This window comes from Vanessa cardui, chromosome 17, assembly GCF_905220365.1.
Source record: "Vanessa cardui chromosome 17, ilVanCard2.1, whole genome shotgun sequence".
Classification (NCBI taxonomy): Eukaryota; Metazoa; Arthropoda; class Insecta; order Lepidoptera; family Nymphalidae; genus Vanessa; species Vanessa cardui.
In genome coordinates, this window is record NC_061139.1 from 11,719,652 (window position 1) to 11,743,365 (window position 23,714).

Consider the following 23,714-nt stretch of genomic DNA (forward strand, 5'->3'; position numbering starts at 1 on the left):
AATCGTGTTTTTTTTCTAAACTCGGACCACAATCATCACCCACCAGTCCACGCATGCGTCCTTAATTAGGCATTCCGTTCTCGTCCGGGCTGCGTACGCGCTGCCCGGCGGCGCCTTTGACTCTCGATCAGGCGTCCCGCTCACACAATGCAACTATTCATACAAACAACCACTATAAAAACAACCTTCCTTGTCTTTCAACATGAAACGATGTCCCTACGATTTACAGGTCCACCTATAATGGTCAAGACAACGGACCGAGATGCGAAGATTATTTTGCGGTTTTTTATCTTGATGGGTGGAAATAGAGTTGCTTTTGCATTGTACTGTTTATATATTAAAGGTGTTATTGGAGTGATGTAATGAAGGGGCCTAATTGTGTATTCTACTTGGGATGCATGGGAGATAAACGAATATGCGATAAAAGCCATAGGTAGGCTCTTTTGCAGGTCTTCCGGTATTGTGATCTAGGGGTTGCGGTCAATAACCAGTATACTTCTCTAATATACCTTTTATAATTAACTTGATATGAGTAACATAACAAAGTAAGCTAAGTGAAAGTTCAACAACCTTAAAGAGAGTTAGTCAGAGTAAAAGCTAATTACAATTGTATAAATTAATCGAGCTGCTCCAATTCCTTTCGATCCGTACTAAAATCCCGGACATCCAATCGCCCAACACTTTTATCGTAGTAATTTAAAAAAAAAATAATCCTTCCCCACGGGCATATACACTTAATTTAATCTGTGCATCATTGTCTCGCTCTCTCTGTTATAGTGGAGCTACAAAATGACTCCCACTGATTGCGTTGAGTTGCACGAATTAGGCACCTTTCCTTTTTTTACTTCGTAATGCCATGTTCATGCGTTCAAAGTTTTATCGAAACATATGCGCGTTTAGAACGCACCGGCCGCGGCCGACCGGTTCCATGCCTCTGCCTTTGAGCCGCGCCGCGTTCGAAATTTGAATCAGTCCGCTACGAACTCCGTTCAAGGAAGGACGTGCGCTCATTTAAAAGACGTTCCGTAAACTTTATACGATAGTGTTTGTGTTTTTATGACTGAATAGTTTTAATATGAATGAAAATATATACATTATATTGTATTTATTAACTGTGAAACAATGATGGGTCGGTTTTTGTGTTTTTTTCTCCTGGTTTGGATGGTTGCCGCTGACCAGGAGGAGGTCGAAGGTGGAAAATGCGAGAGGATTAAGCTATCTCAGTGCCAGGACCTTGGTTACAACTGGACAGCTATGCCTAATCTAATGGGACACGGAGACCAGAAGGAAGCTGAAGAAGCGGTAAGTTGTACCAAGATTTTATAATTAAAGAATGTTAGACATTACGATTTTCTTAAATGATTTTTTTAATGACTATATTTATACTATTATTTCTAATAAAAATAATCATAAAGGTACATATAGCAAGGTATTCAATTTGCAATTTGAAGTGTTCTGTAATATAGTTAGAATACATTTTAATAAAACTAAGAGGTTCTCTATTATTTAACGCTAACCTCCTTGCTTGTTATGAAACATAGTTATGTATACGTAAATGCCTAGATGTTATACGTAACTAAAATTTAGTTAATTACAAACAAATCGTTTATATTTCACTCATCGATAAACGTTATCAGAGAAAAATTTTACCGACGTATAATTCGTTTGATGAATTGACGTCTTAATTGAAATTCCATTCTATCGAACTATTTTACATTTTTCTCAGTAAAATGACGGCGCTGAATTAGGTTTTCAAAATATAAATCTGTTTTGTTTGACACTTGGTATATTTTAGATTCTTATAAGATTAAAATATGAAGAATTACTTCATAAAAAGTTGCACTCACTTGCACTAATAATAATTAACCTCACTAGTTAACAAAAATATTTAATTATATCTATACCAACGCAAGCGCAATAAATTGTGCAAATATTTTTATCTCCCACCAAAAAGTTTCAATGCAAGAATCGGGTCGCGTTTCATGGTAGGGGAGGCAACTTATTGCTTGGTAAGGGTTACGAGTGACAGATGAATAGATTTAACGACTTGTTAATATTATCTGTTACAATGCAGGGTTTGAGGGGTTACTATTTGATTTCGCTACTGTGTATGTTCAACAGGGTATTTCGAGATAAGCTCTCGTCTATTCACACGAGAATTTTATGTTAATGTTTGTAATTAATTGATACGATATTTAAAAGCGGAAATATTAAGCTGATTGCGTTGCATCTTTGCTTCATATTTGACTTTTTGTATATTTTAATTAAAAAATTAACGCCAATTAACATTCCTTCTCTCTCGGTTTCATTAAAAGTAATTTAGGTTATTAAATGTTGTTATTTTTTTGCGACGACTGTTTTATTATTTTGAATAAATTATAAATTTAATTGAAGCCGCTTCAAAGCGCCGGCCGCGCTGACTGACATTTTACTTCCAACTAAATATTAAATGTCTGTGCATTTTAGCGTTGATAAACATTTTTCATGTAATCATGTTACTCGTGTAAACATCTAGTATGGCGATTTAGCGAAACATCAAAGATTCCTTTTTGTTAGCGATATATTAGCAATTCAAGACGTCAGTTTACACCATGAGAATTTGGCATGCTAATGGTGTCATATAAACATAATTCAAGAATACGTACCGACGTAATTCTGGGTATTATGTATTGTTACAACTAAAACAACCTTTGGGTGATATTGATGTTCTGTGTTGCTATATATAAATATGCTTTTTAAATTTAGAAATTAAAGCGTTTTGTCGGTTATAAAAATATTTGATATTTGCTAATTTACGTTTAAAATGTGTGAAATAAATCGTAAAATAACTTGTTTTACTATTTATTTCATTATGCTATTTAATTTGTCAACGTCACTGTCAAATTAAAAATAAAAAACAAATTAAAAATTGGAAAAAATAAATAAAAATAACAAATTATTTGGATTTGAAAACAATGTGTATTTCTACAAAGAATCATACATACACATACACATACGTGCACACACACAATTTAACTAATCTGTAACCACTAGGATTAAAATATACAATCAAATTTTTGTAGCATTTAACTATGACTATAAATTAAATCAAAACTATTTAAAGTATGTGTGATCTAGTAACATATATTATATAAACGGATCTCATAGTATTTTTAAAAATAGAAATAAAGAATTTGTTCTTAATTTAAATCGATAAGATGATGTGCACTCGCCTAAAGGGTTATTCGGACTTAGTCGTCCGTCCGATCGTTTTGATTGAGTCTGGATAGCAGAGTTCAAAGACGCCGCATCGCAGCCTCGAACAGGTTGCCGGCGATCACGGATCCATTATTAAGGGCTTTTAAAGTCGAATCAATAACGTTCTTTAATAGTAATTTTTGTATCGATTTAATTTCAACGCTGAATTAAAATTGTATTTCATCTGATTTGATGTTTGCAATTAAAAATTCAAATTTACGATCGGAGGTGATTCTTAAAATGTTTTATTGGGTTTTAATTGGTATTGAAATGAAATCGCGGCTTAGAATTTTAGAATTAATATCTGAGACTTGTTTTTTTTTCTTAATTATCATGTTAAAACTCAAGCTTGCAAGCTTATGTTCGGATTATTTCTGAAACGTAAAAAATATTTAAAGACGAAACACATCCGCTTAAGATGAACTACGCAAAATTAAGTCAAAACTGGTGCTTGGAGGATTTGAAGCCTCGATCGTTAGCAATGAATGTCCATTCTTATACGACTTCAAAAAAATGCCTACATGCTTCCAATATATCTAGTTCAGTACTGAAGTTAATTTGTGCACTTTGTAGCTTTATTGAACTCTATAAACAATAAGGTAACACTCAACTTTTTATAAGATGATATGTGTTTACTTGGTGGTAGGGTTTTGTGTCAGTCCGTTTAGGTGGGTACTAGGTGGGTGGGTTATAGATTCCATCACTTAATACATAATATTGTTGTGAGGCAGTATAATTAGGCCCCCAAAGATGGTGGAGCATTAGCGATTTAATATATGGTAAATATTTCATACAACGTAAATATATAAGTGCGATGACCATCAGGTTGCTCATTTGCCAAACTTATAAAATTATTAAAAAAAAAACAAAGTAAAACCTCTTTCGTTGTCGATTAAAAACAATAAGAGATCGATGGAAATAGTTAACGTTCTAATTTCAAGTGTTCGGTATAAACTAGCGTTATTTCATACACTATATCGACGGCGGTATCTCGTACGCGGGCAAACATTTATTTTTATTTATATTCGTTATCATACTTAAGTGTCGATGTGTATCGCTAATGCCAGATAACGCGGGCATCACAGGCGCCGATTGATATGCGCATATAAAAGATAATATACTAAGGTTTGTTCAATTTCGCTAAGCCACATCAGTTAACACTGGCCGGTTATTTCAATAATCGTAGTTATAATGTTTATTTGAAACAAAAAAAAAAATAATCATCGATTTTTTTTATTATTTATATATTTATTTGATATACGAGGCAAACATTCTAATGTAGAGATTCTAGTGCAATAGTTAAATAAATAAATATTGGACAACATCACATAAATTACTCTGATCCCATTGCACTTGTTAGCTAAAGCACTTGTGTTATGGAAAATCAGAAGTGACGACGGCACCACAAACAACCAGAACATAGAAAACTAATGAATTTTCTACATCGACTTGGCCAGGAATCCGGGACCTCGGAGTGGCGTACCCATGAAAACGGGTGTATACTCTACTCGACCATGAAGGTCGTCAATATTAATAGTTATCTGAGTTCAAAATCGCTCTCATCCTCTTCCATACTTCTCTGTCAGACGTCATCTCGCAAGTAACATTATTTCTAAAAATTATCTTTCACACAAATATAGCAGCATAGACAATGAAACTCCAAAAATATATTTTACGTATCATTCATATCAAAGAAAAACACCATAACTATTCTAGCTGTATTTGCCTCTTGTCATTACACTGGCTCGCTCATCCTACAAACCAGAAGCAATTTAAAATGTTATTTGGCGGTATTATTGATGAGTGTTTGAGACAGGTGGTCTGCACAAAGTAATATCGCCGGTATTATACAGCTTAAGTAACATGCTAGTTAGTAATTAAATTCCTAAATCTGTTAATGATAATGATAATTATAAAAACTTTACACACGCGTGCGAATTCGAGCAAATTAAAAACAATATTTCATATATTCGTTAATTACCCAATACCTTGTAAATATTTTATGTCAAAAGCCGGTTTCGTATTAATTAATTCAATAATACATATATGCAAATATACGAAAAGCAAATACCTAATAGTGAGTCATCGCGAAATGTTTTTAATTATTATGTTTACAAAATAGCTATAGTTCATAAAAAAATTCATTAAATTCGGTACCATGGGTGTGAATTAGATAACAGATAGAGTTACTTTCGTATTTATAAAGAAATGTATCGATAAAATATTTAAAAAAAACTCACAAAGAGTCTTTATTATGTTGTAAAAATGAACAAGAAAATCGATGAAACTATATTTAAAAATTCGATCGTAAAATGTCAGTCAGTAATTTGCAACATTGATTATAACAACTACAATACTTAGGTACAGGGTATAGCAGAAAGAAATATTACCTAAAGACTGTTTTCAACCTCATTTTACAACCGAGGCGGGTATCAAATTAGCCTTAAGACTCGACCCTTTCTTATGAATTAATTCGAAACCGTTCACAGAAATGTTCTGAATAACTGACACTAAAATAGTATGTTTAATCGTAATTTCTATTAAAAATGTAAACTCAGCAACGAATCGTTTCTATCAAATTATATTTGACTAGCGACCTGCCCCGTCTTCGCTCAGGTACTTTATATTTATCGTTAAATTATGACGAGATTACATAAAATCTTTATAAACTGTAGCCTATTTGTTATTCTGATGTGTAACCTATATCACTGTAAAATTTAATCCGAATCTGTCTAGCAGTTATTTTGTGAAATAGTAACAAATATAAATACATCTATCCTCAAAAACTTTCGTATTTATAATATTAGTAGGATAGGATTAGTAGGACTACAAATCTGCCTCGAATTTAAGTATTGAAAGATTTTTGATGCAAATTATTTTCATACGTTTTATCAGCAGATTCAGTATATAATAAAATAATATGACTTAGTTTGAGGTATCAGACTAATTTTAATTAGTTATCTTAAAGGTTAATGTTTATACCGGGTAGGACTCACGCATCTAGTACCTTATATAAGTAATCTGAATTGAATGAATAAAAAATTATAGACCTATATAAGTTTGTTTAAATATAGATAACGTTAACTGAAGCGATAAGAACGCACTCAATACGTTTCATTAAGTTATAAAATTTATCTATTATTTTATTGTTGTCGACATATATTATTTAAATATTGCCATACATTTTATATGACAGTATTTTGAACGCAAGTCGTGTTAATTTTGATTCTTCGTAGATGGCACTTACGTATTTGGGTCAACTAATATATATTAGAATACTAGCGTGAAGTATGAATATATTTACAAATTAACTTAAAATGTGCTTACGATTGTTATACAACCTCTTACCTCTTTGTTTCCAAAAAAATCAATATTAAAATAAACTTTATTCAAGTGGGCTTTTACAAACACATTTGAATCGTCCATTAATTAAGTGAAGCTACCACCGGTTGGGAAAGTAGATTCTACCGAGAAGAACCGGCAAGAAACTCAGTAGTTACTTTGAAATTACTAAGAAGCCTGTGTCCTTTTCCAGGCTCTAGATTATTTTATTTCAATCAATCCAGTAGTTTTGGCGTGAAAGCGAGACAGACAGACAGATATACTGAGTTACTTTGGCATTTATAATATTAGTATGGATTGCGATTGAAGCTTAAAGTTTTCTACAGTCCTTATCACTTGTGAGATAGAACCAATGATATTCTAATAAACAGATATGTTATATCCATACTAAACAACAGAAAAAAGTGTCTATCAAGGATAGCTTGATAAAAACAATAAGTAAAAGGGATAACTAGATGTTATAATTACGCAAAATTACTACGTAATTATGATGTATTATAACGTATTACTACGTAAAACAACTAAAGGCAAACGTCCTAATTAGGACGTTTTCTAGTCTTCACTTTTTGCGCGTTAATAACATACCTATCTGTTTACTACAACATCATTGGATAGAACAGAATGTGGACTGCTTTTATTTGTTCTTTATTACTGAAATTTTGAAGAACAGTTAATTTCATTTTTGCGCAGAAGTTTCAATTTGTTACCGTTGTTGAGATCTGGAACAACACGTTTTGTTGCCGTAACAATATTTTTTTAAACACGACTTCATGTAGGGTCATCGCTCATGAAAACCGAAAATATAATCATGATTGTAGAGATTTCATCTAAATTACGGGATGATGAGTAACAATATTATTTATTTTAAAACAATAGTATTAAAAGATGTTTACTTAATTGAAAAATAGCAGAGTCATTATATTGATCTATTTTATTTTTATAAGTCATAACTTATTCATAAAACAAATATCCGTCAATTAACAATTAATACATAAAAATAGTGAATATTTTTAACATATAAAATATTTTTTTATTTTCATAATTTTTGTAGTGCCAACCCTAACGTATAGGATACACGTATATGCATCATAAGCGTTTTTATGTTCATGTAATTACGGCTTAATATCGCTTGTAAGCCTGGCTAGGAAAAAATCGTGAAATCTTCGTAGTCGGTACAAAATCGACCTTTATCTCCGATCATACGCTAGTAGTGGGCCGGTCCATTCACGAGTAATAATCTTATGATGAGAGGTCATTGAACTTGAAGTAAAAATATATATCTCCTAGATTTTTTTTACAGATTATAAATACAATAAGAGAACTTAAGAACCGTTGCTAAAATATATTAGCTGTTAATTCAATTAGTGAGCTCATAGAAAGCGTGATCCATGCGAATGAAACGATCGTCTTTTGACTCTAAATCTTTATCATAGTGAAAATTGTAAATCATTTAAAAATTATAACACTTATTTCTTTTTTAAAAAGTTAAATAAATTTTTTGCAATTTTTTTTTAATAAAAATTGAATGTTAACAGATTCAAAATATAATTACGAAATAAAAATTGTCATTTTTATTTAATACAATTTTGAGGTTGATTACCATTTGTTATATTAAATTAGTAATATTAGACTACAGATACCACTAATTAATAATTTATTCACAAATCATTTTTTAATTCTTAGTCACTCAGGCTCATTTGTGTGCTGGTAATTTCTATTCATTACAATTTTTCATGTTGGCAATCCTATATAAATAAGTTCGTTTTTTAAGGAAATAATTTGTATAAAGTTTACGCTGACAAATCACATCGTACTTATGAGTGTTGCATTCAATTCTTGTTTAATTTTATCTGTCATAATAAAGATAACAGACAGCTGATTGAAACTGAACGAATGACTTTTTCTTTACACTCAAATATTTACAGGCGTGACGTCATTTTCATAGGTTTTGGTGTAACGATTATTTAATTGAGTATAATGTGCCTTTATGTTATTATTTCCACATGACACAATTACTTATTATTATAACACTTGTATATTGCATTAATATATTTTTTATAAGAATTTAATGTTCAAAGTAAATCTGAATAAACATTGTATGAATTTTAGTAATTTGATTTAAATTTGTTACCATTTATATAAACGTCAAATCTGTAACTTACTTATAAAAGACTAAATAAATTTAGTTCAAGGTAAAAACTATATAATATAAACAGATTATCGAATCGCTTGTCATTTTAGACATTATCGTTTGTTTGATTAATAAGGCATATAAAAATATACAATAAAATGATATTAAATATAATTACCGTAATATACATCATTTTGGACATTTGAAACAGGTGTCAAGCGAACCAATTTGGTGGTACGCCATCATTGCTCACTTTATCTATATTAAAAAAAAATAACCATAGACAACGCATCATAAACTCTCGTATTTCAGAAGTTATGTCTCTGGAATGACATACTAGTCAATCTATAACATGAAAAAAAAATTGAGTTTGCTTATTCTTGTTTTTTATACAGATAAAAAATATAGAGTAACGTACGTTAAATGATTAATTTACGTGCTTCAATGACAGTGATATGATCTGTATCAGTTATCGACGCTATTAATTGAAACTATGATAACGGTAAAAGTGATATAGATAACGTTGGAATCTGATAAAGCATCGAATTCGGCTTTTATTCAATCTAGATGAGATAATTGTTAATCATTATTGATCTGATAAACGGGAGGCTCGGACTTATAACTCTTTGGATTTTTGTGTCGTAAAACATTTTTATAATAAAACGTAATATCGAATTGTAAATTATAGTTCTTGTTTTAGAGTTAGAGAGTTGAGATGGCCCAGTGGTTAGAACGCGTGCATCATAACCGATGATTGCGGGTTCAAACCTAGGCAAGCACCGCTGATTCCTGTGCTTAATATGTCTTTATAATTCATCACGTGCTCAGCAGTGAAGGAAACCTGCATGTGACAAATTTCATAGAAATTCTGCTATATGTGTATTCCACCAACCCGCATTGGAGCAGCGCGGTGAACTATGTTCCAAACCTCCTCAAAGGGAGAGGAGGCCTGTAGCACAGCAGTGGGAATTTACAGGCTGTTATTGTTGTAAAGATTTTCGATCGTTAAAATCCATGAATTTTCACTAAATACCCTTTTCGTTTCAATGCCGTTATACACGAAGCAATAAACGTTCAATCCTTTTACTTTAAACTTCAAAACAATAGTCCGCCGTTTACGCAACACCGTTTCCTATTATTAATAATATTTGTTATGAACAATAGATTTCATATGCAACAATAAAACAATGTAACTCGAAAACACAACTCCATAACCCATTTCTCGCAGGCGGTGTCTTTGTTACGTTTTTAGAGGTGTTATTTCGTCTTGGGAACCTATCATTAAGACAGGTATGAGATAATAAGGAACAAAGGGGCCTTTGTGGGGGCATGTTTTTAACACCCGAATACTGTAAGGATGTATAAAAAGTGCTATAGATACTTTAAAAACGTATGATATTATTTATTTTTTTTTAATATCATTTTAGGGAGTGTTTTTAGATATGTGCCGTGGTCTATGGGCAGATATAAATCTTAGTATTATTATTTATATTTATACTATGAAGATTATAATCCTTATTTACATAACTTTATAAATATGCTATGTAAAATAAAAAAAATAAAAGCAATTACTGCACAAATGAAAAGCAAAAAACTAAAAAGAAAGTAAAAGTAAGACTACCATCGGTCTGAAATATTAAAAATTAATTTTGAATTAACAAATGAAATTATTTTATATTTTATAACGAAAGTAACTCGCAACAATCATCAATAACCTCGCTTCCTGCTCTCGCGCACGTAAAAGTGTAATTTCAAATCCATTTCTGACGATTTCGGGCCTAGCCCGCGGCGCCTGCGCAGACGAAACGGCAAAAAGGACCCAGAAGAGCTACAAATTGCCCCTCTAATTACAGCAGGTAGGCGGACGGACAAAGCCGATGGTTTTTTACTAAAAAAAGTGCTAAGTTATTTAAAAACTGGTTCCAGTAACCATAAAATACACCGGCGTGTTCTCCGCCATGAATTAAAGGTGTTCAAATTTATATTAAGCTATTTTCAGATGAATTTATAGGTGTGAGCTGATGCCATATCGGGGTGTCGTGTACCGTTTTTGTACAGTAATTGCACATCCAGCTGTAAGTTTTTGTATGATGTTATTATCGCCTTTCTATGTACGTAGGTAACCGAGTTATGTAACGGACGATAAATTCATTAAAGTACTTTTTACAAAGAACGTGACTAAATTATTAATAGTTGATTTTCCGAAATATTTCAGTGTTTAATTAATAATTGTATCGTAATGTTACTGGCCGCAAATGTCTCATAAACTGTGCGAAAGCCTCCTTTCCTTTTAAGGACTAGGTGCTTATACCCACGCTGTTCCAAAGTGGGTTGGACATGCAGGTGTCCTGGCAATGTTTACAAAATTCAGTTCTTGCAACCACAATGATCACCTAAAATTGACAGTATGTTTTGACCACTAGGCCACTTCGGCTAAATTCGTTTGTAAGCGTAATAGTTCTTCTGAGAAGGCATACATTATTAATGTTATTGCTATCGAAAGTCGCCTGTCATTTAAAAATAAACATCAAACCGATTAAACCATTTATAACATGTACGTTTAATGAATACATGTATAAATACTTTATACGGTAATTGCAATGATATGTTATAAAGTCTCGGTAGGAGGGAGGGGGGGCGTCGGCGCGATCAAAGCGATACCGCCCGATGCGCGCGCGCAGTTTTTATTTTATCTGCGGTCCAACGACCCGGCGATGTAGTATGGCGATTACGTTTTTGCATTGTTGAGAATCAAGTATTTTATTAAGTATATCTTATATCTAGTCTTTATCGACTTGTAGATTATATTATATGGATGCGTGTAACTTTGAAAGTTTTTCACGATTAAATGTTTGTTAACATAAAAGAAATGTTCCAAATTCAAATAACAAATACGAACTAAAAATCAACAACTACAGCCTGTAAATTTCTTACTTATGGGTTAAGGCCTCTTTCTTTGAGGAGGAGGTTTGGAACATATTCCAAACTAAAAATCGTTATTACCTTACAAAAAAATTAATTAAACAATTATTAATTAGATACGAAAGTAGCCTTTCTTTAAACAATCAATCTCTAAACGTTTTGTAAGACATTTTGTGCATTCGAAAATTTTTAAGTTAAAATTCATATTTAAAACGTTTTACGAAAACACATGCGTAATCACAGAATGTTTTGAAAGCGTTAACGACATGTAATCCACTATTTTCTATCGGTCGTTAAAGCAATAAATTCTAAATGAAACCTCAAAATCTTGACTAATTGCTACCAACGTAATGCCCTCACTAATCGACCAAAAATGACTCCGCCATTAAGGTGAGGCTACACAGTCAATTAAATTTAATATTATGCTTTTTTTTACGGAATATCTAACTATGATAATTGGTTTTTATAATGTAATAAGTGTTTTGTAAATCGTTAATTTACTTTTTAATGTAATTTATTCAAATTTCCTACAATTAAATGTTAAATGATTAAAAAAATATTTTTTTAATAGTTTTTTTTTGTAATGGCAATGAAATAATCATATGTCATTTATTGGCTGAATGGTGATTAAAAAAATAATACCTTAATTGTTTAAGTTGTAAATATTAGTTAAATAATTACTCCTACATTCAATGGGCATTAAATACTAGAAAAAAATAATAATTGTTTCAACTTATTCCCTCTGTGATACTTATAAAAACAACAAAAAATAATAACTAGAAAATGCGCTATGAATTAACATTTAAGTGTTTGTTTATTGCTGAAATGTCAATAATTATTAGTAATTATAAAAGTACGCTCGCAAATGACAAGACTCCGTTATATAGGTTGCGTTGAGGTCACGTGACTCGCATATTAAAACCGATCAATATACGAGATGCTAGGGTATTGTATAACGTTTGTTCGTCGTCCGTTAAAAAGGTTTATATACCAAAGTAAATAAAACTAAGTTTGTACTTATTTCTCTGTCTTAATAATTAAATATATAACGAGGAGTTGGGCATCTCGTTATCAGACATGATATTTAAAGGAGTTAGTTAGTTATCAAAAATATTAGTCTAATCTTTGACGTTCGTAATAGTTCTCTTTCGATTCTCACTGAAAAATTTTAAATGATTAAAAATAAAAATAAATCCTAATTAAACTTTTTGGTGCTTTAACATATATAAATTATAATTTTTATGACCACATACTTTTATAATACTATTTAAAATTGACGAATAGAGAATTGGTATAATTTAACATGTTATATTGTAATATAATTAACAACTATTAATTTTTTAACGGTACAAAAAGGCTGGCTGTTTTTTTAAAAAAATTGATAATTCAAAAACTTCGCTTCGCCTTAAGAATCTGTCTTACGTACATTTGGGCTTTCGGTTCGTGGAATGCTGACCAATTATACATTATCCCGAGTTCGATTCCCGGATCCGACACGCTCGCTGTGGGCTCAGCGTGGATAATGCGATACATTGTGGTCCAGACTACAGACCACTGTCCATAAAACCTCTTTCGTAACAAAAGCGTGTTACATGCGCTTCTGAGAAAGGAATAAATTTAATCTCATTGGTTAATATTACTATCATGATTTACGTCAGGTTCAAATAGATGAATGGAAAGTGGCCAGGGCTTAACTAAATAATTTTATATCTAGAAATTTCTAGATAAGAAAAGTAAAATAAATAAAATACTTGACTGTAAAATATGAGACAACATCACATACATTACTCTGATCCCAATGTAAGTAGCTAATGCACTTGTGTTATGGAATATCAGAAGTAACGACGGTACCAAAAATATCCAGACTCAAGACAACATAGAAAACTAATGGTAATCTACATCGACTCGGCCGGGAATCGAATCCGGGACCTTGGAGTGGCGTACCCATGAAACCGGTGTACAGCCCACTCGACCACGGAGGACTGTAATGTTTGTTAAATTAATAATTGTAATTATAATAAAGGCTTGTAAATTTCCCAGTGCTGGGCAATTACAGCCTGGCTTGTGTGCTTGTGCCTCAAAATGGAACAGTTCACAGGTTAAAGTTACAAACTGTGCTATCCTAAAAATAGCTCGAGAAGTCTGCATTAAAATCATTACATAGTACAAAAGTTGCTTATTGCTGTTTGTCCCTATGTATGCTTAGATCTTTCAAATTACGCAACGCATTTAGATGCGGTTTTTTAATAGTGATTCGGGAGGGAGGTTTTTGTATATAATACGTGGATAATATAGTAGTTAAATACTGATAATGCTAAAAGATTCTTAGTGTATTTAGTGTCGAATTGTACCCGTGCGAAGCCGGGTCGTGCTAGTCTATTTATAAAACAAAAAACAAACCTAAATAAAAACTTACAGTAATGTAATACACGTCATCATGTATTTATTATATATATAAATGCATACCTACATATTATATGTATGTTATAACAATATACATTATAAAGAAGTATATCTTTGCTGTCAACATGCTCGCAGCGGTCAGGCATGAATGGCCGGCCTCTTTGTCGATCCGTCTGTTAATAAATTAACTTTTTATATTTCGTCCTTATCCAACTGTGACTTGATGCAACTTGATGTTCAATTTTTACTTTTAAATTGAAGTAAATTTAAATTTCATTATAATTTACGTTCGATCGAGTAGCGAATTTAAATTTTTATGTGTATTTAATAAGCCCGTAAATGGTGGTGAGTGCGGTATTGGAAGGAAATTAATGCGTTTCGGTTTTACGCAAAGATACTTTTTTCTTCGAGACGTTTTATCATGAACACTATTTTGTATTTTTTTTAAATTCGCTTATTTAATGTCTATGTTGCTTTTTGATAGATGCTTCATATTTTAAACTAGCGCAACGTCCCGGCTTCACACGGGTGCATATAAGCTTTTTTCAATATTTTTACCTTTTATTTATACCTTTTTTATGTTCGACATGTTTAACAATTCGTTTTATACCAACTTATCTATACAAAAACCTTAATAAATTATATACCCAAACCTTCCTTATGTATTCCTCTGTCTACAAGTGAAAACCTCATGAAAATCCGTTCAGTAGTTTCAGAGTTTATTGCGAACATACATACAGACACATGTGGTCGGAGACTTTGTTTTATTATATGTAGTGATACTCTTTATTCAAATAGGCTCTTATTGACGCTTCGGTCTTGTTTACGGGATAAAATTGAATGTAAATTCTACTGAGAAGAACCCATACAACGAATAGTTATTCTTTTTCTTCTTGATATACACATTTGAACTATAAATAAAATTAAATTTATACCCTCTGTATGTTAATCAACCTTTTTTAACACATATACTCTTCTATTGCATAATGATAGCCTTATTTATAAGTTTTTCTTTTAATTTAAGATTTATTGTTAATATATTTAAAAATGATGAAAAGAGGTCTGAGTCTTGCTGGTTTTTCTCGGTAGAGTTTACTTTTTAAGCGATGGTAGGTTTACATTTAATTTTGTTTGTGTGGAGGAGTAAACTATAACTAACTAACTATAACGAATGATCCAATTTTAAATTATTTTTTCATTGGTATTTAGCTATTCTTGCTAAGGTTATAGGATATTAATTATATTGACATTATATGATTATCTTTGTATGAAAATTGCACACATGCAAAGAGGGGTCGGGAAATAAATACATAAATATTTTCCTCGTGGTTATTTCGTAAAAGAAGTAAGGTTTGACTCGTACGTTGGAAAAATTCTCTTTAGTAATGATTTGACTAAATTTTTTGAACGTTTTCTACTATTAAAAAAATTTAATTGTCTTTACTAATATTATAAAAGCGAATTTATCTCTTCTGGACTGAAACCAAAATCAAAATATACTTTCAAGTAGGATTTTATAAGCACTTTTGAATCGTCATTTATTTACTATATTAAGTGACGGTACCGGATCGGAAAGTAGATTCTGCCGAGAACCGGCAAGACTCAATGATACATGGAATCCTTCCTTGGAGTTCAAACTAGCTTCGATCAAATTTTCATCAAAATCGATTAAATAATTTTGCCTTGAGCAATAGATAGTTACTTTCGCAATTATAATTAGTATTGATTAGTTTTGATACTAGTCACTAAGTACTTTCATCGTGTGCGTGGTATTTGTGACTTTCATTTCCTTATCATTGATATCAGTTAATGAAGATTTGAAAGCCAGTCTCAATACATCACGTGACGTTGGGACGAGATGTTATCTGCACTACATCCCCCTTGAATGAATAGCGGTTATTGTTACACGATGCTTTGTTTCCCTCTTTCCTATGACGAATCACTAATGACAGAAAGAGAGAGAAATCGTGTTTTATTTTTAGATCGGAATCGTACTTTCTTTTTTATTACATTTCAAAGATGACTTCCGCGTCGGAATGGCATTGCATCGAATGATTTCGAATCAGTAATTACTTTGTTTTTTATATCTTTTATACATAATGAAACTGTAACAAGTTGTCTGTCTGTATATTGTGTATGTTTGTGTGAGTGAGTTGCGGTATTTGGACGCACTAATTTTGCAAATGCGACGAAAATATCTAACATGATGTAGAGCGGCGAGCGTCTAAATTTTTATAACAAATAACACCAGTAGCCTACTGTATATGTAATTCCTTATCTTTTGAGGAGATTGTTCAAAGCATATCTCCGTGGTCGAGTGGTGTACACCGGTTTTCATGGGTACACTCCGATGTCCCGGGTTCGATTCCCGGTCGAGTCGATGTAGATTATCATTAGTTTTCTATGTTGATTTGGGTCTAGGTGTTTGTGGTAACGATTTCCTGATTTCCAATAACACGAGTGCTATAGCTACTTATTACTTACTTGCTTTGACGTTTATAAAGTTTTTTTTTATGCAATATAAAATTATGAGAGAAATTTTAGTACACAAAAAATATTTTTAGTTTAATGAAATATATTTACATCGCGGACCGAATGGTATGAACCAATCAAACTATAAATACATCTTGACCGCGTGGAATTGTGGCAGGAATGCTAACAGCATTTCACCGTTGAATCGCAATTCCAGACGATAAATTAACGAAACATTCACCAGTGGAACTGTTCCATGTCTTATAAATGTTTTGTCTTATTTGCAAACGTAACGTAGACAATTACTATTATCATCATTATCTATTCTATTATTATTAACGTGATAATAATCTCTGTCTGTCTTTAATGCTAGGCTAAGGCCCTGCCTTTGAGGAGAACTTTCGTAACATACGTAACATTCCATCACACTGATCCAATGAGGGTTGCTGGAATATACATTTGGCAGACTTTCTATGAAATTACAAATATGGGTTTCCTCGCGATGTTTTCCTCCACCGGCGAGCACGAGATGAACTACAAACACAAATTAAGCATCATCGGTTAAGATGCACGCGTTTTAACTACTGAGCCATCTCGGCTTGACGAGTCTTTAACAATATAACCGCAATTGATGAAATTTGGTATAAGGCATTTTGTACTGAAAGTGACGAATACCCAAAACGCAAGCAAATCTCCCAGCGACACCTACTTCATGATCACTAAATGTGTAACATCAAAAATTCGTTCTTCAAACAATTTTAAAGCCGTTAAACTTGTCAAATGTACTCTCCTACAGAAGTGTTACTCTCGACAATTTCCAGCATCATGATAATTACTGGGTAAACGAAAAGCGACTCGCTCGTAACTCCTAAACAATCTGATGTGAAATGTGTAGTGCGATGCTAATTTATACGTGCTCGAAGTCACGAAGATCTCTCGGCCAATTGGAATATTATGTTTAAAAAAACCTACTTATGCCTGAAATATGGAACCAAATTACATTACTTGGGCCATTTTTCAAGCGAGTCTAGACAACTAGAAAGTTTTGACGATCCCTTCCATTTCTGCCCCCCAAAAAATAATAATTTAAGAGCATTTTTGGCGATCTCATCCAAGATGACTTGCATTTCAAAGCAATGTGACCGGATAGTTACCACGTGTTTTCCGTAGCTTATGAATCCCGTTACTTCCGAAAGTCTTTTTATAATCTAAAATATTCCGTAATCATGTATGAATTTGGCATTTATTTTAAGTGAGTTAGCAAGTACCTGTAGTGACACCTTAGTTTACAAAGTTGTTATACATTGGCAATGAAAATAAAGTTTATTTCTAACAGCGCCATTACCTATGTCCAATAGTGCCAACCTTTACATGGCCTATTTGGTCATCCACCATCATAATTCAAGTGATTTTCTTCTTTTAAAAGAATTTTGTTAACATATTGAGGTCATAACGAAGTACTTCTCTCCGTTATTAAGAAATAGGAATTCCTAACGCGCATCCTTATTTGTTGTTCTCAATTCGTTATCACTTGATAATGACTGGCGCCGTATCCCGCCTCGCAGCCTCCGCTACTTCCTGCCGTAAAACTCTTTTATGATTTAATGAGATCAAAATTTGACTATAATTTACGACAATAATGAAGGAATATTAGGGCATACAAAGCGCTGTAAGATTATTAATATATTTTGTTTAATTGTATTTAAAATTACTTATGCTGGGATTCTTGCCGGTTCTTCTCGGTAGATTCTCGATTTTGTAACCGCATCATTGAATTTCAATTCTACTCTACTCTACTCAATTCTTACTAATAAAAAAAATACTCCAATTTTTACGTAATATTGATGAAGAGTTCAACTTACTAAAATTCATACAGAGAAACTACAAGAAACACAAATTAGTCATGACTAACTTCTCGTGAATTTCTTTCTCGTCAACTGTTCAATCTTTTCAGCACAACTTTTTGCTGTGCATAATAATAATAAAAAACAATTTAAAGCAGATTAATTAAATTGCCTTGAAATACATACTATAATAAAAATAAAAAAAATCTCTAAGGCCAATGCAAAATTGACATACAAACGCACACAATTAACGCGACGTTTACGATGTGCTAAGTTAAATACTTGAAATTTATTGCACATTGCGTAAACAATTCTCTTTTAAAAATTTTATGAACACATTAAAGCAATATTAACTCGGTTTGTTTGGGCTCGAGGTCAGCACACGGACAGACATACGTGCTGTTGATATACACGAAACGTTAAAACACCTTTGGATAGCTATTATTATATCCCAAATAGTTTTAACTACAAGGCAAATATCGAAGTAGCACAGTGGTTAGAAATCGTGTCTTTTAACCAAAGATTGCAGATCAAACCCAAAGCACTATAGATATTTCATGTGCTTAATTTGTATTTATATCTCGTGCTCAGCGATGTTGATAACATCGTAAGGAAACCTGCATCTGCTCCAAAATTTGTCCTCACTGGTACACTGACTCACTCAAACTTCAAACCGGACAACGACCATATTAAATATTGCTGTTTGTGGTACAATATCGGACAAGTGGGTGGCACCTACAAAGACAAAAAGATTAATTCATCTCGTGCTCAGCGATGATGAAAACATCATGAGGAAACCTGCATGTACTCCAAAGTTTGTCCTCGCTGAAAGAGTAACATTAACTTACACAAATTTCAAACCGAAAAAATGACCACATTAAGTATTACTATTTGCGGTAGAATATCTAATGAGTGGGTACCAAAGACAAAAGGATTTGGGCTTGAAAATTATCACAAGCTAGTAAATTAAACGAATATTTGTCGTTCAATTCATCCGACGAATTTCAGCATCACGAGTAAATGTTTATACCAACTTTACGAATTCGCGCACAAGTGTATAGACACAGCAAATATATCTCAAATGTGATATCACATGATGACTCCACGAGTCTTGTTTTTGAAGACAAAATCGATCCTAAAAACTTGATATTCATGCAACTCGGACTCAACAAAGGATCGATACGGCGTTCAGCTGAGCGTAACTAATTCATAATCAGACGAACCTTGTGACCATCTCCGTTGAATACATCTTAACATACTTATCAGCCTTATTACTATCGCAATAGAGTTCAAATTATCTTACGTTGATACTGGATTGTATGCAATTATGATTGTTTTCTTAAATGAAACCTTATACCAATGAGATAGAGTTTAGTTTTGCACAGTATTTCCCAAACGTATCTTTCAGAAAGGATTGCAGCCGCTGCTATAATGCGTTTTAATTCCTAATAACAGACTATGAAATAAAAATGTTAATGATCAGAATCTTGAAGATTTGAAGAGATTACATTGGCCGGTCATAAACTTTCCCTGAAGCCGGATAATACTTATTTTTAATCGTACGTACCTATAATTTTGAAATTAAATTACATTTATAAAAAAATAACTGTGTCGGCGACTTCTCTGCGTTTGAATTAAACGAAAATTTTGTATGTAATTCTAAAATAAAAATAGCCTAAGTTACTCCTTATAACATCAGATATCTGCCAGTGACCCGTTAAAATCGGTTCAACCGTTCCAGAGTTAAGCCGGAAAAAACAAATAGACAGACGGACAAAAATTGCCAACAATTTTTTTTTTTATATACGTACCGTGTATACATACATATGCGTTTAGTAAAAAGCGGTTACATTAATATTACAAACAGACTTTCCGATTTTATTACATGTATAGAAGTTATATTGTGTTTAACACCAAACTCTTTTTTTCTTACTGTGAAGCCGTTAGCATTGGTGTCGAATTTACATCTAACTCCTCCAAACCTTAAAACAAGCGAAATTGCGAGCGACAACTTGTAACATATTATAATATAATATTTAATTTCTGTATTTTCATTCGCCTTGTACAAACGAGAATATTCGAGAGAATTTTATGGGAATCTTTCTTCTAAGATAATGTTGTCAACGCATTCAACTTTGAACTTCAATTAGTATATATACTAGAGAAATCACGTAGTATTTCAACATAGTAAATAATATATAAATCAAATATTGGACAACATCACATACATCAATCTGATCTAAATGTAAGTAGTACAGCACTTGTATTATGGAAAATAAGAAATAATGTCGACACCACAAACACCCAGACTTGAGATAGCATAGAGAACTAATGAACTTTTTCTAAATTGACTCGACCGGGAATCGAATTTGGGACCTCGGAGTAGTACGCCAAATTATTACGGTCATTAAAATCGTGAAATATATTTTGTCTTGCAACTATTTCTCTAGAGAATTCTTTTAACTAAAAATGTTATTCAAAATGAGTGCTTTCAAATAGAATACGGATTAGTTTCAGTTTAATTTCTATAAAGGAATCTAATGACAGTCTAATTAACTACGAAAGTTCCGAAACGTTAGTTACCGAACTATAAAACGTAGTTTATGTTCCGAGCTCAGACCGCTCTAATTAACAGAAGTACTTCTCACATCCGATGGAATCTTGTTTTTATATCAATCTAAGTTACGTTTGATCTGACTAGCTTCTGGGAATAACACCTGACATAATGTTATGTGGCGGGACCTTCAAAAGAAGTTATATGGTTCAGATATTATCTTAGATTATTGTGTTAAGAGAATATTTTTAGTAAGATTTCTCGTTTTCAAGTAACATTTGACCTCGGAGGTTGAGTAATGTGTACACTGGTTGTCATTGATACGCCACTTCGAGGTCCCGGGTTTGACTCCCGGCCGAGTCGAAGTAAAAAAAGTGCATTAGTTTTCTGTCTTGATTATGAGTGTTCGTGGTGCCGTCGTTACTTCTGATATTCCATAACACAAGCTTCAGCTACTTACATTGGGATCTGAGTAATGTATGTAATGTTTTCCAATACTAAAAGAAATATACCCACTATTGAAAAAAATGTCTGAATACGCTTTTAAATATAATGAGACTGTTTGGATCAAACAATCAGTAAACTTCCATTAAATAGCGATATTCTGTATCAGTTCATAACACTTCAAAATATATATAATGTACAGGCACAAAATACATAACATCTTACCTAGGATTTAATGATCATGACAATACCACTGCTGGGCGAATAACTAACTCATAGTGACAATGTGGATATTAACAGAATTTCCCTCAGAATCGACATATAAATGTTATAAAAGTAGTCAATGGGTTCAGTCCCGTAGGACGCGGCAAAGTTTAGTGCCGACTGATCGGAATAGATCGGGTTGAATGGTTCCAGCTGGTTCTACCATAATCGGGTTTCAAGCTTGGCGTTATTCCAATTTTAAACGAAATTTAACTGAAGTTTTCTCGTAAAAAGTATTTTATTTAACACAAATAAAAAAACTGTTTTGATTTATCAAAGTACTCGTTATATACCATAAACGTATGGTATTATATGGTTATGTTTAATCTAGTGAATAAAATATACACATCAAAATTAAAAATTACAGCAAAACAAATCATGGCCTCTTTGGAATGGTAGCAAGAATGGAACCATATTGAAACATAATTACAATTATCTGTGATGTGGCATGGGAAAAATTAGCTCAGTTTAGTCCTAGACCTATGTGGTAGGTAGCCTGACTAGCCACTCATGACATTTTATGTTTACACAGTAATACTTATTATTCTTGTCCTCTGGTTTGAAGAGTGAGTGAGCCAGTTTAAGTAAAGATATTTCATCTGTCAGTCCATCCTCCTATATTACAAATATACTAAACAAAAGTTGTCCATAAAATAAATCGTAATAGTTTATGCGCCACAGATTAATTAGCTATTTTAACTACTATAAATTTTAAATATGGAACGATATTTTCGAAATCAGTTAATGAAGACAGCAGACGTCAAACTCGGGGTCAACGATCGATGGATCTTTTAATAATTGTTTAATCGCCAACCCTAATTGCGAGAACATCAAAGAACCGCTGAGATAAACATTTCAGCAGACGGCCATCTTTGTAAGAATTACGCTGACCGTAAGAAATGACGACTTGTACATAGAGCGATGAGATATCAGAAGTGGCATCGTTTTTTTTTTTAATTTTTTAATTTCGCGTTCGCGAGTAAATTGGCCAGCTGGTCGTGAGTGGTCACTTCCGCTTAGCGACGTCGGTGCTTCTTTTATCTTTTTACAACCTTCAAAGACCATAAATGGATATTGCGATTAATATAAAACTCCACAAACACGCCGAAATAATAATTTTTAGTGATATTTATTTTGTAATGATATATTTCGACTGATTACGGGAACGGATACAATTGTTATAAATCTGGTTGAAACTAGCTTAAACCGGTTTTTTGTCAAAATATGAATTAAATTTCTTTGAAAAGTGCTTCATGGGAAATACAATGAAAAAGCCTTAGTATTTTCCATTCTGTTTCCTTGTTAGTACTTAGGCTTTAAATTGTATAAGCTGTAAGTGATGTTTACTTTGTTGCTTAAAGCTCAAATTAAGACATAGATACTAAAGTTCATACTTAACAACAAATACAGAAACAGAACTTGTTTACCTCTGTAAATGTAATCTGATTAAATTTATTTTTACCATATAAAATAAAACCAAGAACTCCGTTTAATATTGCTGGATATTAAGACAAATATTAAAATTATTGTTACCGTTCAATTAACTTAAATGTACAATAAATAATACATGTTTACATCAAAAACTATTTCGAAACTAAGGCTGTACGCATACATAATATTCATCGTCAGTTTTGTAGTTTGATAAGAAAACTTATCAAGTAAAATCACATATAGATAGATATGTAGTCTTTAACAAAATGTATCTATCTATAAAATATATATTTATCTTTATAGTTCGTTCGTACTCGGTTATTTCTCAGACGTACACAGGACGTAAAGCGGCGTAACTTCAAAGGTTGATAGCCGATCAAAGGCAGCCGCCGAGTGCTCTGTAAATAATTGACATGTGCAGTAAATATTATATCGAGGGCTCCTGAAAGTACGCGTTTATAAATTGTGAAACGTAAACATTTTGATTAAATTATCTGTGCTATAAATGGTCATTTAGTTTTATGGTTATCATCTGTGGTATGTATGTGTTCTTTATGACAGCTATACCATTTTGAGGATTTTAATCTTGAAAATATCTTTGTTTTTTAAAGTAGGATAGAGTATAAAAATGAAGCGTGGTAATTTGTACTAAAATTATAAACGTAACTGT

The 23,714-nt window shown here is 32.3% G+C and overlaps 1 protein-coding gene across 1 annotated transcript in view; it reads left to right on the top strand.

The window, feature by feature from the left end:
• The first annotated feature begins 952 nt into the window (after positions 1-952).
• LOC124536974 (frizzled-10-like) overlaps positions 953-23,714 on the top strand; it is a 30,336-nt gene continuing 7,574 nt past the window's right edge. The window contains exon 1 of the mRNA XM_047113664.1: positions 953-1,302. Within this exon, the coding sequence (XP_046969620.1) occupies positions 1,123-1,302 (180 nt within the window). The 5' untranslated portion in view covers positions 953-1,122. The remainder of the gene's footprint in view (positions 1,303-23,714) is intronic.